The 16,130-nt window shown below is 42.9% G+C and overlaps 1 protein-coding gene across 2 annotated transcripts in view; it reads left to right on the forward strand.

Moving 5' to 3' along the window:
• HMG20A (high mobility group 20A) overlaps positions 1–7,333 on the forward strand; it is a 67,387-nt gene extending 60,054 nt beyond the window's left edge. Inside the window, exons 8-11 of one of the 2 annotated variants that reach the window (XR_006344398.1) lie at positions 213–428; positions 1,803–1,945; positions 4,261–4,367; positions 4,886–7,333. Coding sequence is in view for 1 of the 2 variants with exons in the window: in XM_043921631.1 (XP_043777566.1) it covers positions 213–428; positions 1,803–1,939 (353 nt within the window). In the remaining variant the exon portion in view is untranslated. The remainder of the gene's footprint in view (positions 1–212; positions 429–1,802; positions 1,946–4,260; positions 4,368–4,885) is intronic. The other variant, XM_043921631.1, reaches the window with a different exon arrangement.
• The last annotated feature ends 8,797 nt before the right edge of the window (positions 7,334–16,130 follow it).

Consider the following 16,130-nt stretch of genomic DNA (forward strand, 5'->3'; position numbering starts at 1 on the left):
TAAGTATAGAATATGACCAGCTTTAAGAATGAAAATAACTCTGGAGAGCCAGGCGTTTTATTGCTGAAATTGCTATCAGAAAGGCCATAATGAGACTAGGGACGGGAGGAGGGGTAGCTAATTAGAGACAGCTAAACAGAACTTCTAGAAGAGTCACTGGGACTCCTCAGAGACACTGTGTTACCTGTGTTTTGGGGGGCTTGCTTCCTCAGCTCGGGAGGCAGAGCTCCGTCAGCTTCGCAAATCCAACATGGAATTTGAGGAGAGGAACGCGGCCCTGCAAAAGCACGTGGAGAGCATGCGCACAGCGGTAGAGAAGCTGGAGGTGGACGTGATCCAGGAGCGCAGCCGCAACACCGTCTTACAGCAGCACTTGGAGACCCTGCGGCAGGTGCTGACCAGCAGCTTCGCCAGCATGCCCTTGCCTGGTAACATCATCCCCACCTGAGTCGTGTAAAGCGGTGGGGGCTGGGGAGGTGCTGCATATGCTGGCGTTGGTGTGGTGAGGCTGAAGTCTCCCTTCAAGGGGAAGACCAATAAACTCCGAGGTCGTTTCCTCAGAGTTTTCTGTAGGTAATGGAATAGAATCTCAGTATTGGTTAAAATCTGGAGGAGGGCATGGCAACCCACTCCAGTACTCTTGCCTGGAGAATCCCCAGGACAGAGGAGCCTGGTGGGCTCTAGTCCATCCAGTCGCAAAGAGTCAGACACAACTGAGCCATTAAGCACAGCACAGCCCATTGGTTAAAATCATCCAAAATTTCAGACTCTCTGCTCAGTTAAATTTTTCTTCAATTATATTTTAACATAATCTACTTTCTACTAAGCTTAATTTGATTTTCAGAATAGTGGAAACTGTAATAAATCCTCAGTGGAGCGCTTTTCTTTTTTTAAATTGTGCTATAATTGATGTATAACATTGTGTTAATTTCCAGTGTACATCATAATGATTCTATATCTGTATATGCTGTGAAATGATCACCCAAGTCTAGTTACCATGTGCCCCGATGTGTGCATGCACGCCAAGTCACTTCAGGCGTGTCCTACTCTTTGCAACCCTGTGGGCTGTAGCCCTCCAAGCTCCTCTGTCCATGGGATTTCCCAGACAAGAATACTGGAGTGGGTTGCCACGCTCTCCTCCAGGGGATCTTCACAACCCAGGGATTGAACTCTTACCTCTCCTGCATCGGTAGGTGGGTTCTTTGCTGCTAGTGCTACCTGGGAAGCCTATACCACCTTACAAAGTTGCAAACAAATTTTTCTTCTTGTGATGAGAACTTTTAAGATACACTTTCTTGGCAGCTTTCAAATACATAGTACAATACTGTTGACCACAGTCACCATAAGGCACACTCCACCCCCATGAATTAATTTATTTCATAACAGGACGTTTTTATTTCTTGATCCCCTCTCCCATGTCACCTGTTCCCCCAGAGCACTTTTCCAGAGCATATAAATGTGCTGGCTTTGTGATATTGTCTTAATGGGAAGGAAAAGAAATACTAATATTTCTTATATATGTTTTCATGTTGAAAATAGTCACAGCAGATCTAAGAGAGTCCTTAACCTGTTTTATGCAACTACTCCTATATGCTGTGCAGCAGTAGTAGTCCATCTGTTTATTTAGAGTATGTGGGTTAATTTCATTTCTTTGAGGTCTGAAAGTCTCTCTTCTGAAATTAAAATCTTCTCTGTGGAACAGACCCCATTAGAGTCAAGTTTCTTTGCTGTGGAATCACTGATATGTGTTACTATTGAACTGAATGGGGAAGCTTTTCTTACTTTCTCTTATCTCACTTCAGGAAGTGGAGAGACACCTACAGTGGACACTATCGACTCCTATATGAACAGACTGCACAGTATTATTTTAGCTAATCCCCAAGACAATGAAAACTTCATAGCTACAGTTCGAGAAGTTGTGAACAGGCTTGATCGTTAGGGAATGGTGAGTGCTCACTGACTTGATTCGTACATGCCAGCACATCATCAAAACTAAGATGGCATTAGACCTTACTAATGCTATTAAAATCCTGGAATGACATTGAATAAGTGAGTTGGAGGCTTAAGATTCCTGTTGCTTGGTTGCTAAATGTAGTAAATAGTGTTGGAAAACTGAATCAAGATAATTTTTCCTCATGCATGCCTCCATGTGGCTTAATGGAAAGAGCATGATTTTTGTGGTTGGATCTCAATTCTAGCTTTGTCACTTATTAAGTTGTATTCTTAGGTATTAGTTTCCCAAAGGGTTTTGAAGGTTGAGTGAGAAACTTAAAGGAAATAACCCCGCAAACAACACGTTGGACAAAATAAGTATCACTTAATTGTTAAGCTTCCTTTTCCCTGTAAATTTAACGATAATTCACAATAGTCAGTGAGACATTGTATGTTTACAAGCCTATGTAAGTAAGCTTTTCATTTACCACTCAAGATCAGAGTAACAGTTGTGTGTTAAATGTTAATGTGGACTAAACTTACAGTGAAACAGTTAATGCCTTGATTGAATATATTAAAAAATATATAAACTCTCAATAAGTGAAAGGAGAGAAACAAGAAAATAAACGTTTTAAAACTACATTCAACAAATGACTTGTAATATGTTTTACATCCTTTTAGAAGAGAAAAAACACATTTCCAAAGGGGTCCTGCCTTTATAAACTTTTTGGTACTCATGGTCAGTCATCAGTATCATTTCTTAAATGGAACTGGTTATTTTTTCACTCAGATTCTCAGAGATAGAGTACCCTTTAGTTTGTCATTCCACAATTGACAGCCCTTTGGTCTGTCAGTTAAATTGTTCCATCCCTGCAGACATACAAACTATGTGGAAATCTTAGGGTTGGACCATACAGTGAATGGCCATATATGGATGCTAAAACAAGAGTGGATGGCAAGATACACTCCTTAGCAAGGCTGGTCATGGATTTATATCTTTATTTATTTGTCTTGCAGGTAAATGAGCATACTCATATACATGTTCATATTCTAACATGGTCTGGGTCTTGAGCAACATGTGCAAGAATAAATAAAACCTATAATTCTTATCTAACGAGGTCATGTCTGCCTGCAGAGACGAAAGCAGTCGTCTCTATCCTTCTTGGCCACGGGCTCCAATAGTAACTGTACAGGGCGATTCGTCATACTTTCGCCCAGTTGTGCTCTGATGGGAAAAGGATTACTGTCCTTCTAGTGCGTAGCCAGATGGAATGGACCATACTTCTAAGAGATGACTGGACTCCCTACAGAGTAAAGAAATGGCATTACTGCTGCTGTTTATGAAGGGAACAGCTTGTAAATCTAGGCCTGGGATTTTCAGGAGCTCATCACCCTTCTCATTTTCACACAGGGTTTTCAATTAGCACTCTGGTAGGCTTGTAAAGAAAGAGGTGGGAGAAACAGTGTGGAGGACTGTGGAAGAACACAATAACTGATAACATGGTGTCTCCTCACATAGGTATAGGGCAGTTGTTGTGAGTTTTGAGCCAAAAATGGTTTTCCATTTTGAGCATTTGGCCAGTAAGACTTTCCTAAAGCTTTACCCATCTTAAGGATATAAACTGTCATATCTGCTTTCTGAGGTGTCTTTGAAAACCTAGAACATTATCATTATCCTTGATTTTAACCTACAAATATTTTCCCTTAAAAGAAAGAATAGCTGAAAATCTGAACGGTTTTGTTACTACAGATTCTTACAATCTAGCCACGTAAACATAACTGAGAATAGTTAGTTCTCCACACGCTCTGAAACTGTCAAATGAAACAGTTATAAAGACTGTGATTAATTCTAGCTTGGCCTCATTATACAAATATGTACAGACAACTAGGCCTGATGTCCCCAGCATTCATGGTACAATTAATTACTCTGACATGGGCTTGGCAAAGTTTTCTTCCTTTGTCAGGAGCCAGTGAGTGAAAGGAAGCGAATGGTCTATGGTTTTAGAGGAGCATATTAGAGCTGGAAGGGGCCTTTAGAAATCCCATCATTGTACATACAAAGAAATTGAGTCCCAGAGAGGTGAGATGTCTTGCCTAAAAATACCTAAGTAGGCAAGTGCAGATTCTAGAACTAGAACACATGTATCTAAATGCAGTTGAGTTTCTAGAACATTGATACAAGGAGGTAGGGATGGGTGTCAAGGAAGAGCACTAAAAAAATCTTAGAATGAAAGCAGTAAGATAAATGGGGGGTAATTAGGAAAAAATTACAATCCAGCAATTATCATGTAAAATTTTGTTCAGCCATTTTGTAATTATTTTTTATAGATATACAATGGAAGAATTACCCCAGCTGTCATCTTTCTTTGTGGCTAACTTATACTTAGAAAAAGTGGAGCTGAGAGGAAGCCATGGGGGTGATTTCACATGGAGAGGTGACTACTGTATATATCAAAAGCCATATGTTGCTTGATTTCAGTTGAATGAAATGATAGTTACCTGTTTGAGGACTGGAAAGAAAACAACTTTTTTATGTGATTGCATTTTTATCGATGTAAGAATTTATTCATCTTATGCACATAGTACTTTCCTACACATGCAGGGAGCCTTAGATTTATACTTAAAGAAAGTTGGTTTGATTGACCAGGACCAAGTACTCATTTTTCATCATCGAATTTGTCCCTGATACTTGGTTTTCTGTGTTTGGCTGGCAATTTTCCAACCTCCCCATTGTGGCTGAACTGGAGCAGGGCCACGTTTGTCATTGAAATGTCTAAAATGCCTCAGTGAGGTTGGCTGCTTGCAGCTTTGTGAGCTCCTTGGTTTACATAAACCCTGCTACTCACCTTAACCCTTTTGAAAATAGAGCATCGCAGTATTTTCACCAAAAATCTGAACCCTTTCTGATCTGTGCTTACCTTTTTGGTATCTTTTTTCATTTTTTTCCTCCCAGTTCTACAGGTCTTAGAGCTCCAGGATGTTCTGTAAGTGGTTTTACTTGTTCAGAATGAGAAGCAATCCATGGAAATTTGAGTTGAGTGGAGGCAGAGAGGGCGTACAGATTATTATGCTTGTGAAAGAACCGTCAGTTATGAGGTACATGCCTTCACCCCAGGAAGCCATGTGAGGGAGCAGCAAAAGGAACATGTATGTGAACTTCCTATGGAATTGTCCTTGTGAAGCTTTGACCGTGTGCAAGTCTTCAGTCTTCTATCATCTCTACTTCTGTTCAAGTGGGTCTGCGTATATTCTGCTGACTAAACACCCCTGAGAGAGGCACCTTTTGCAGCAGAAAGGAAGCCTTCTCATTGTTCTGCTTCATTCAGATTGGACTCTTTTACCAGTGGCTCTGTGGTTTTTATCAGTTTTCCTACCTAGCTGTCACTTCTTTTTTTAATGCTTTTGGGGGTTGATTTTTTTTATATTTTCTTCACCCCACCAAGTTAGATGTCTCCATTTTCTGACCTCTGGGCTTTGTTGCTCAGCAGGGCTCTGAAGGAGAGTTTCTCTCATTGGACAGGCCCAATCTTCTCCCATCATTGTCCTGCTGTGACTCCAAAGAAAGGAGCTTCTTGTTGACAGTGTCCTGTGGAGCGAGGCTGTGTCTCATACCCCGCACAGCGCTCAGTGGGTGCCAGCCCTTGTCGTGGAGGCTTTGTGATTGCAGCCCTGAAGGGGAGCACTCTTTCCTCCCCTCTTGGTACTGCCTGCTGTTTTCTAAGCATCGCTCCTGCACGTACCCTGTGTCCCGGGCCCAGCAAGGCTCTTCTGTTCCCATCTGTTGGCAGTGACTTGTGGAATATTTTTGCTGAGGGAAAGGTCATTGGTAAACAGGACAGAACGAGAAAAGTTGTTTCTCACTTGGTATTGAAAAAGATCCTAAAGTTTCTTATAAGCAAAAACAGAGGAAATCCCTGTGTGCTTGAGGTGTACCGAGTCATGGATACGGGTGGCAGAAATGTCATCAGAATACTGCCAGCTGACAGAAGAGAACATGGAGGAATTCTCCATCCTTCGTCTTTCTCCTCTAATCATAACTGCAGAGTCTGTGTCAAAGGGACAGGCTTTCCTTCCTTCTCCCCTCTTCTGATTTAAAAAAAAAAAAAAACAGCAAAAGGGAAGAGAAGTTTCTGATTTTCACCTCAGGGTTTGGTTTTGTTGTATTATGTGTTGATGCTGTGGAGCACAAGGCTGGTGGTTGCAGCTGAGATCTTTGGAACCAAAGCAGGGCACGCTGAGCCCACTGTCCAGGCACCACGCCACCAAGGGCAGGTGGAAGTGTGGCCCTCTCACAGCATGCTCACAGGCCAGGGTGCAAGCCAGACACCCCCATCATGTTGCTGCACCCTCCTGTCTTCTCAGCATCTCCTCCCCTGATTTCTTTCTTAACCCAAAGGAAACAAAACAACAGCAAAAAAGCAACCATGTTAGAAGTTCTTACATGAACACACATCAAATTTTCATGTAATGAAGCCCATACATATACCACCTTGGCCATCTTTTAGAATAACAGCCCATCATTATCTCTATAAACTTGCCAACTCACCTGCTCTTCTGTGTTTTCCTGCTCTGACTGGCCATTCCTGGCTCTTCTCTCAGACACCCTGCCTGCTCAGTCCAAGCTGGAATGCACTGTCTGTGGCAGAAGGACAGCCAAGCTAGTTCTGGAGTTTGTGTCTGCCTTCTGCCAAATACTTTGTCTCCTTTCTTCCTCCTCATATTTCTCTCTGTCTCGCCTTTGTGTTAGTTTTGCACAGCATTATTAGCAGTGCTGTGCACCAGGAAAGGCTGTAATAGGTCCAGAGCTTCTCCTTAGTCTGGATAGATACCTGACACTGACTTGAGAGACATCCATTTTCAAGAATGCATGAGATCTCAAGAAAGCTGGCAGTTTGAAAGCATTTTCACAAAATAGCAACCTGCTTCTGACATGCTGGCCCTCCCAGCAGCTACACCTGACTCACTGGTGGCTGGAATTCAACTGCCACAAAACAAGAAGGTTCCGTGAAGCAGGTCTGCCTTTGCCTTCTCTCTCCTCTGTGCCCAGCCAGGAATGGAGTGAGTGAGCTCAGAGGCTGACACAATACCTAATTCACATTTCCCAGTAAACTTGTAGATATTATTTCACTAATATGTTCTTCTCAAGAAATAAGTTGTTGCCTATTCAGTGTTACAGGTTTCTTTCTTTTTATTAAAACACAAAGAGCAGCTGAGGAAAATGAGACAGATTCTGACACAATGAAATTTTAGAAGAAAAATGTGTACGTGTGTTTGAAACTGTTGAAATGCCAAGTTTTCTGTACAAGTGTTTTTGTAATTAAACTTTTAGATTTTGTTTTTTTTAAGAAGTCAATATGCTTGTTTGATGTTTGCCTCATTAAAAACTTTTCTATGTTGAATCCACTTGATTCAGTTTTACCTGCATTGCCTTCTTATCTTAAAGACTTTGTCAACTCTACATTAATCATTGTCTGTTACACTTTTAAAATGGTAACATTTCATTTTACTAATTGCTTATGCAAAATGTGTCTTAGCCTGTTTGAGGGTTCAATTCTCTTAATGTATGCTATAAGAATACAATGAATTATAATTCATTTTAATGTGGCAGTAGTATTCTGGAGGCAACTTGAAAGAAGTCTCATGTTCTTAAAGTCAGGTGACTTCAGCCCCCTTGATAGGAGGCCTAAAGATAGTCTTCCCTTTGACTGAAGAGATAAATTTTCCTTAAATACTTGCTTTTAAAGGTAACCACTACTTCATTAGTCGAAATCTGTTTTAAAGGTAATTTGTCACCTGCTTCCCCCATGCTTTTAAAATTCTAGGGGTGATCGCTCCTGGCTTCCAAAGCCTGCTGCCCTCCGAGTAGCTAGTTATGTGGCATTGGGCAAGACTTACTTTGTTCCCAGTTTCCTCATCTGACATGCCTCAGCTCTCTTACACTTGTCAGAAAGACAGAGTTGGGTGATGTATTGACCGTACTTTGGCGGCTATGAAGAATCTTAAATGAATGCCAGAAATTATTGAGGCAACTCAGTTAGGGTCAGGCTTGACTATATTTACCAGAAACTCAAATCAGCAAAAGCTTAAATAAGACACATCTCTCTCACTGAAAAGTATTCCAAAGGTAGGCAATCCAAGACCAGTATAGGGGCTCCTGTCTGCACCACAAGAAGGTTCCTTTCTCAAGGTCACTTCATGGTCAAAAACAGCCACTTGACCATCAGCCATCATTTGAAATTCCTGGCAGCTTAAAGGAAGAAAAAGGGCAAGGACAAAATGGACAAACTCAGCTGAGTCAGCACCCTTTAAAGAGTCTTCCTGGAAACCACACAATGCTTCCAGAACAGTCATGTGACAACAGCTAGCTATGGGAGGCCAAGGAATGTCATCTTTCCTCAGACATTACTGCCTCCATTAATAGACAGGTTTTAGTCGGTAAGGAAGGAGAAAATAAATACCAAGTAGGCAACTGAGTTAATTACATGACTCATATGTGACTGTATGTATATGCATAGGCCAGCCCAGACTCTAAGGCCAGCCCTGCTCTGCTAGTGAGCAAGATGCACTACCCTGTCTTTGCCTCTTGGCCATCATGAAGTACTTCGTTGGTACTTCCCCCCGCTTCAACAGCCAAAAAGCTGACAACCAGATTGAACCAGGGTAAGCATTTTCCTGTTGCCACCTTGGTTCATCCCTTACCTCTCAACAGCTGGTGGCCACTCTTGTCTGGTAAAAGTCAACATAAACAGGTGGCAATATTTCCTCCAGTTGTTTTGTTCCCTTTTTCTAACTGCTCAGCATCTGCTGGATTAAAACAACAACAGGATAATCTTTCCCTGCGGGTGGGGAGATTGAAGTATTGCTTGGCAGAAAAGCTTGTAGCTACTTCCTGCCCTCTAAATTTCCTGCCTTGCAACTGAGGGTTCCAAGTCAAGGACCTTGTCTTTGTTTTATTTATTTACATGCTGACACATAGCCAGTGCTTAAAAATATATTTTACAGTATCTATAGAAATAAACACCAGCTCATACCCTAGCTCACAAAAAAGATGTGGATTGAGAATTTAAAAGATTAAGTGAAAATGTTAATGTACTTCCTCTTACCCAGAAACCATTTCAGTTTAACACTGGGGGAATGTGGTCCATAGGGAGGATCGTCTGCCAGAAGCATAAATGTAAGTTCTTTTAGCCTAGAAAAATGCAGAAAGGAGGAGGAGCTGTGAGATAAGGATGGCATTGGGAAACTAAGAGCAGGGTCAATGCGAATTGCCCAGATAGAAGGACTTTTGTAAACCACTGGCAACTGCTGGGATGGGAAGAAAATGCCTTAGATGTTTAGATAAGAATATATAAGACAGTGGGTATAGAAGTAGCCTTTTGTCTGAATCTCAAACACCAGAGCCAGTTCTTTATTTCTGTGTTTTCCATTTCATGTCAGTTCACTATTTGGAACTACAAAAGTATTTATAAAATATGTTTCTGCCCTTGGCATGCCGACAGTCCAGTGGGAAGAACAGATATCTGCATAAATAGTTCTAACACAGGGCAGCCTGTAATTAAGAGTTTTAATGGTGGTAAATAATTTTTGGAGAGTGTATTGCTTGAATCTCACCTGACAAGAGCTGATTTTTCCATAATTGCAAGAGTTTGCAATGGGAAATAAATCTGAGTCTTGGGGGATCGGCATCTTAACTAATAAGGGCTTTATCTGAAATGTAAATGAAATATAAAGTCTATATTGATAACCATCAAAGTTTTCTAGCAGCAGTTGAGGTAACTGGAAGGTAAAAGTAGTTGGATTATTGTAATTTAGACAATAATACTTCTTCAAAGTATGCTTTTGACTCATTAACAGGTCATTAAATCAATAAGTTGATCAAAACCTTTTTTCATTAAAGTGAAGAGTACACTACATATAGTAAGGGTAAATATTATTTTATGAAACTTGTTTCTACTTTAGAGCAGACACATGTGATGGGTTACAATGTGAAATGTATTTCTTACTGTGGGGTCACAATAAAGATAGTCAATGATGGTTTCACTACCTCTAAAATCGGATTGAACTGCTGGGTTCGAGTTTTGGCTCCATTTTTCTGCTTGTGTGACCCAAGGTGAGTTGCTTAAACTGGTCTGTGGCTCAGTCTGTAACACAGGGTATTTATAGTTTCTATTGTGTAAAGTTTGGGGGTGGGGTTGTTTTCCTTTGTTGGTTTGGTTTTGGTTTTTTTGGGTTGCACTGGACCTCCATTGAAGCACATGGGCTCTTCATTGTGGTGCATGAGTTTTCTCTAGTTGCGCGTGCACAAGCTTCTCTTGCTACAGTGGATAGGCTTTAGAGTGTGCAGGCTCTCTAGTTGAAGCGTGGGGGCTTAGTTGCCCTGCAGCATGTGGAGTCTTAGTTCCCTGACCAGGGATCGAAACCTGCATCCCCTGCTTTGGAAGATGTATTCTTAACCACTGGACCACCAAGGAAGTCCCTATAGTGTACAGTTTTCATGTGGATTAATCCATGTAAGACATTTAGTACCTGCCATAGAACAGACACCTAAATTTAGCTATTATAATTTATGAAGGACTCAAGGGGAAAGAAGAATTAGACACATACTATAAGTCAAGCACTCTGATTTAGTTTATATATATATATATATAATTATATATATGATAAATGATATATATATATATCATTTAATTCATTTTTTGGAGTCACAAGGAGTCGGACACGACCAAGCACACACACACATTTAATTTGAACCACAACTTTATAGACTATGACCATTATACCATTTTCCAGGTAAGTAAATTAAGGCTCAAAGCTGATAAGCAACTTGCATGTGTTACGACTGGGAAAAGGCAAAGAAAGAATGTATACCCAGGTCATTCTGACTCCATATTCCACTGTAGCCATACTATCTTAGAGATATTTAATGAGACTGACAGGAGATGGAGAGGTAGAGGGGCTTTGAAGTTGGTAGGCAAAAACGAGATTATATAGCATACAAATAATACCTTGTAAAATGTGATCAAAATTTTAATTGTATCATAAGTATAGCATGAAGTGTTCTATGAAAGTAAGTGACAAGATCTGATTTCTGTTTTTAAAGGCTCATCCTGGCTGCTATGAAGGGAATTATGAGGAGGCAAGAGAAGAATCAAAAAGGTCAGTTAGAAGGTTGGCCCAGGGATCCAGGTGACAGCAGCTTAGGCTAGCATGGAGGCAGTGGGGGCTGCTGATGAATTCCGAATGTATTTTGGAAGTATAATGAACAGAAGTTGCTGAGGGGCTTCATGTGGAGAATGAAGGAAAAGGAATCAAGAATAATCCCTAGACTTCTGAAGGGTTTGAGCAACCGGGTGGTAGACAGGTGCCACTGTCTGAGATGGCATAGAGTTAAGGGTGAAGCATCATGGAGGAAAAGAATAAGAATTCTGTGTTTGGACTTGCTAAATTTGAGATTCAGCCACCAGATCAACCCCTGAGCAAGACACATCTCTCTGCTATTCGTTAAAAAGATACCTTTCAGATCTTAAAAGCCTATGGTTCCGTGAGATTCTAACTTCAGGTCAGGGCTGCTAACATTCCATGCTCGGTGCCTGCACACACACATAGATCTGGTTACTCAAGCTGTTTGCTGAACTATGAACTTAAGGAATGGTCTTCTTTTTAATTTTTCAAGCTCCTTAGGAAAATAATTTTTTAAACCATCCATCTGCATTTGTTTAAGATTGGCATAAAGCAGTTGAATGTTCTAGGATATGAAAATCATACCATAACCTGATGGTTAGAAAATCCTGGGCAAGTAATAGAAAGCGTCTGCTTGAAGGAGACTGTATGAAAATATATTTGACATCAGTCAAAGAAGGGTCATATGAGAAGACATCAGTGATACAGCCAAAAGGTTTATGGAATCAGCAAATGGGTTCCTGCTAGGGGTACTTCTGCTATCTTCAAGGACAGAAATTAACCAAAGGCAGCTGGGTCCAGGCAGTGACTGTAAGATGATAATCTTCTATTTTTCTTTGACTGGTGGATTTTTCAAGTGGACTTACATGTATCAAAAGAAGTTCCTTCTGCTCAAGATATGTTGCAGGCGGGATAGAAGGGGAGCTAGGGGGAGAATGGATACATGTATATGTATGACTGAGTCTCTTTGCTGTCCACCTATCACAACGTTGTTGATACTGCAATATAATATAAAAGGCTTTTTAAAAAGAAGTTCTTGTTTTGAAGGACAGACTAACATGTTCATTATGGATTTTACTCATCCCTAAGGAGAATGAGTATTTTACATATATTCATTCATTCAAACATTTTCAAGCAAGTACTTACTAAATGTGTTTGGGGTATAAAGTTGAGGACATCTCTTGCCTCAAGAAGTTCACAATATAACACAAAAGAAACACAGGATCTGATAAATTAGCAAATGTGCAGTGCTTAGTCACTCAGTCATGTCTGATTCTTTGTGACCCTATGGACTGCAGCCCACCAGGCTCCTTTGTCCACAGGGATTCTCCAGGCAAAAATACTGGAATGGACTGCCATGCTCTCTTCCAGGGGATCTTCCCAAACCAGGGATCGAACCCAGGTCTCCCACATTGCAGACAGATTCTTTACTGACTGAGCCACCAGGGAAGCCCAAGGATACTGGAGTGGGTAGCCTATCAGGTGATCTTCCCAACCCAGGAATCAAACCAGGGTCTCCTGCATTACAGGCAGATTCTTTACCAGCTGAGCTACCAGGGAAGCCCAAATTATCAAACAGCTGTAAGCAAAGTGTTCCCAAAATTACAAAGGAAGGATTCGGTGGTTGTGCTTGGTCAAAAGAGGGTTTTACCAGGGTAACATTTTGAGGTAGGCCTTAAAAAAAAATAGCTCTTTAAGAGAAGCTAAAAATAGATCTGGAGATATGAGTGTATTTTTGGTGTACTCCAGTGATTCAGCAGGACTGGAACACATGTTGTATCCAGAGTATTGATTAAAAAAATAAATAAATGAAGATAGGAAGGTTTTTGGGAAGAATATGGCTGTAAATGGGCCTTGAGTGCCATATGAAGGAATTTAGCTTTTACGTTGCAGCCAGGGGGAAGGCATTAAGGCTGTTTTTGCAAGGTAGAGATGTGAAATGAAGAAAAACTAGACCAGAGGTTCTTAACATTTTTTCTGTCATGAACACTTTCGGCAGTCTCCAGGGGATCTTCCCAACCCAGGGATCGAACCCAGGTCTCCTTCATTGCAAGCAGATTCTTTACCAGCTGAGCCATAAGGGAAGCCCAAGAATACTGGAGTGAGTAGCCTATTCCTTCACAAGTGGATCTTCCCAACCCAGGAATTGAACTGGGGCCTCCTGCATTCCAGGCAGATTCTTTACCAACTGAGCTATCAGGGAAGCTTGTATCTATCTGTAAAGCAGATGCTGAACATCCTAGTGGCTTACTGTGAAATAATATTTGTTTATTGTGGCTGATTTTGTAGCAAATATGATTGGGATATTTACTCATTTCTTAGAACTGGATGAAAATAACAGGACAGACCAAGTGAAATGCAGCCACTAAACATGCTAACAACATGGGAGAAAGGGCTACAGATTATAGAAAATTGTGGATTGTGATCATGCAAAGAAGGAGCTTCACTGTAGCTTGAAAACCTGACCCATAGCTAAATGGGGCCAAGATTAATCATGTCTTGATCTTATACATAAGCCAAAGGATCTTTTCTAAAGATCATGCCTATTAAAGCAGTAAAGACTTTTCTGCGGGTTATACCATAATGAGCTCCAGGCATTTAATGAGAGAGACAAGTGCTATTGTTAAAAGTGGTAACCTTCAGCATCTAATGTGAAAATGAAACAGGGCTGCTTGCTCTGCCAAATGAGGAACTGCTCTCCAATTCAGTCCACAAGATGAAGAGGACTCTCACAATCTTAAATGCTCTGATGCAGGCAAATTTAAATCTTCTGGGAAGGAGGGAAAGGCTTTGGTTGGTTTTGTTTTTATAATTAGGTAAGGATTTTACCTGCAAGGAGCAAGTCACTGACTCCAGGCTGCAGGCCCAGAAGCTTCTAAAGACGGTAAAATAAAACCAGCACCAAGGAACAAACCAGCCTAAGGGTCTCGATGCAGTTTCCCAAAAGACTCTGGAAGAACAGACAGCATTTTGAGTAGGGGAGACTTGGCTTCCATCTCTGTCACAATAGCTGTCTCAGATGAGGGTAACTGCCTGGCCAAAAAAAAAATATTAGCAGCATGAAAGTGTCATCTCACCCTGAACCCCCAGAAATCTCCAGTCTAAGAATTTATGTTAAGCTGGATTCTCTCCTACATTGCTATGCAGTAGGAAATGCCAGGACGTGAGTCTGACCCTCGTCCCCCTCAGTGAGGCCCTCACTAACTGTCCCCACAGCAGACAGGATGCTACCTCACATCCTGGAGCTCACTGCAGATTCCCGCCCCACTTGCTGCGTTCTGGCTTCCTCTTGCAATTCCCAAGAGACAGAGGGCAGCAGGGGCAAGAAGGGAAGGAACAGAGGCTGAAAACCTTTAGAGGCCTGAGCCCCCAGCTGCTTTGCCTTGGTGGGTTGGCCTTTCTGGGCAGGAAGAGGGTGGGGGTGGGGGCGTCCTCAGCTGCTTCCAAAGGACCCTTTCTTAAAACTACCACAGCACAAAACAAGCCAGGTCATTGTGTTCTGGATATAAATATTGATTCTCGGTGGTGTTAACATTCTGTTCATAAAAAGGATGTAACATATTTCTCCCACACCGTATTAGACTGATGTGCTGTTTGGCCAAGAGAAGTCTAGATTACTGGCTTCTGCAGGGGAAATGTGGACATTTAAATGCATGCAGCTCTCGGAAGTCTAGGGAGCCGTCTTGGAATAGAAACCAGGTCCCTTTCCTGGCTCCAGCCCTTCTCTCCCCTGTCCAGTTTCTCCTTTCCGGACTCTATGTTGCATACCAAATTGGCATTTCCAATCGCTTGTAACTTAGGAGAATGCTTTCTCAGAATTACATCTTGTTTCTCAAGAACCTGGAAATGTGGGCAGTTGATCTCTTTGGGAGGGAGGCGTGGAAGGTCAAGGCCAAACATTTTTTGCTTTCTTCCCCTCAGGGGAAAGATCTGGGTGGTCCCCGCTCCTCTGTTTTCTTTTTCACCCCACGTGGGAGGGCAGGGCAAAGGCTTCAGACCAGAGGTGGTCCCTCGGAACATTCCACCCAGGCCTGACCAAGCCCCAGATTCAGAGGCGCTGGCCGCCTTGGCAAGACAAATTCCCCGCATTCCACAAGTGCTCTTGAGGGGGAAATAGCGCTAATGAGAAAGTGGAGTTCTGGATGTGTGTGCATGCTCACTCGGTGCCAGCGCGTCTCACAGCAGATCCCGGGCCAGCAGTATTTCGTAAGAGAGTGGTGGAGCCGGGTTCCAGATGCGGGAGCCGCAGCGACACATGTGCTGTCAGGAGAGCCAGCGCCCTCTGCTGTCCCGGCCCGGAAGCACCACGACGGTGGGGAAGAACCCGGGGCCTCCGGAAAGCGGGCGGCGGTCAGAATCCACCGCGGACCGCGGCGGGTGCGGAGTCCGCTGGCCGCTCCTTGCCGTCTAAACGTTGGGTCTGCGAGGGGCTGCACTCCCTCCGTCGAGCTGGCCCTCTTTACGTTTGGGGTTGAAAAAGAGCCAAAAATGGAGAGGATTTATAATAATAAAACCCCAGGCTCCAGCAGCATCCGCTGGTCCCATCCCTGAGAAGGTGAAGAACAGCGGGGCCGGCTCCTGTCCCCGAACCTGGCCACCAGGCCCGGGCCAGGCCAGATCAAGAGGGCGGCCGGCCCAGGAGGAGACCTTCCCGCTGCAGAGCAGCCCTGGGCCACTCCCTCGCCTGGGAATGCGGCTTCTGGAGGCCTTGCTGGCTCCAAGGCTGCCAGCCGAGGGGAAGTTGTTACTGCTCCCACTCAGGCATGCTGGCATCTCCTAGGGGCTGGCACCTCAGAGAGACTGGCTCAGCTTACAAGCTAAGAGCGAGCTGCCGCCCCCTCTGCTCCTCCGCTTGCCAAGACAGCGGCTCAGCAGCGGCCCGGGGTCAGGCTTGCTGCTGCAGTGTGTGTGTGTGTGTGTGTGTGTGTGTGTGTGTGTGATGGTGAAAGTAGGGTGGAGATACTGCTGCAGTGTGTGTGTGTGTGTGCGTGTGTATGTGTGTGTGATGGTGAAAGATA

The sequence above is a fragment of the Cervus elaphus genome, chromosome 13, assembly GCF_910594005.1.
Source record: "Cervus elaphus chromosome 13, mCerEla1.1, whole genome shotgun sequence".
NCBI classification, from domain to species: Eukaryota; Metazoa; Chordata; class Mammalia; order Artiodactyla; family Cervidae; genus Cervus; species Cervus elaphus.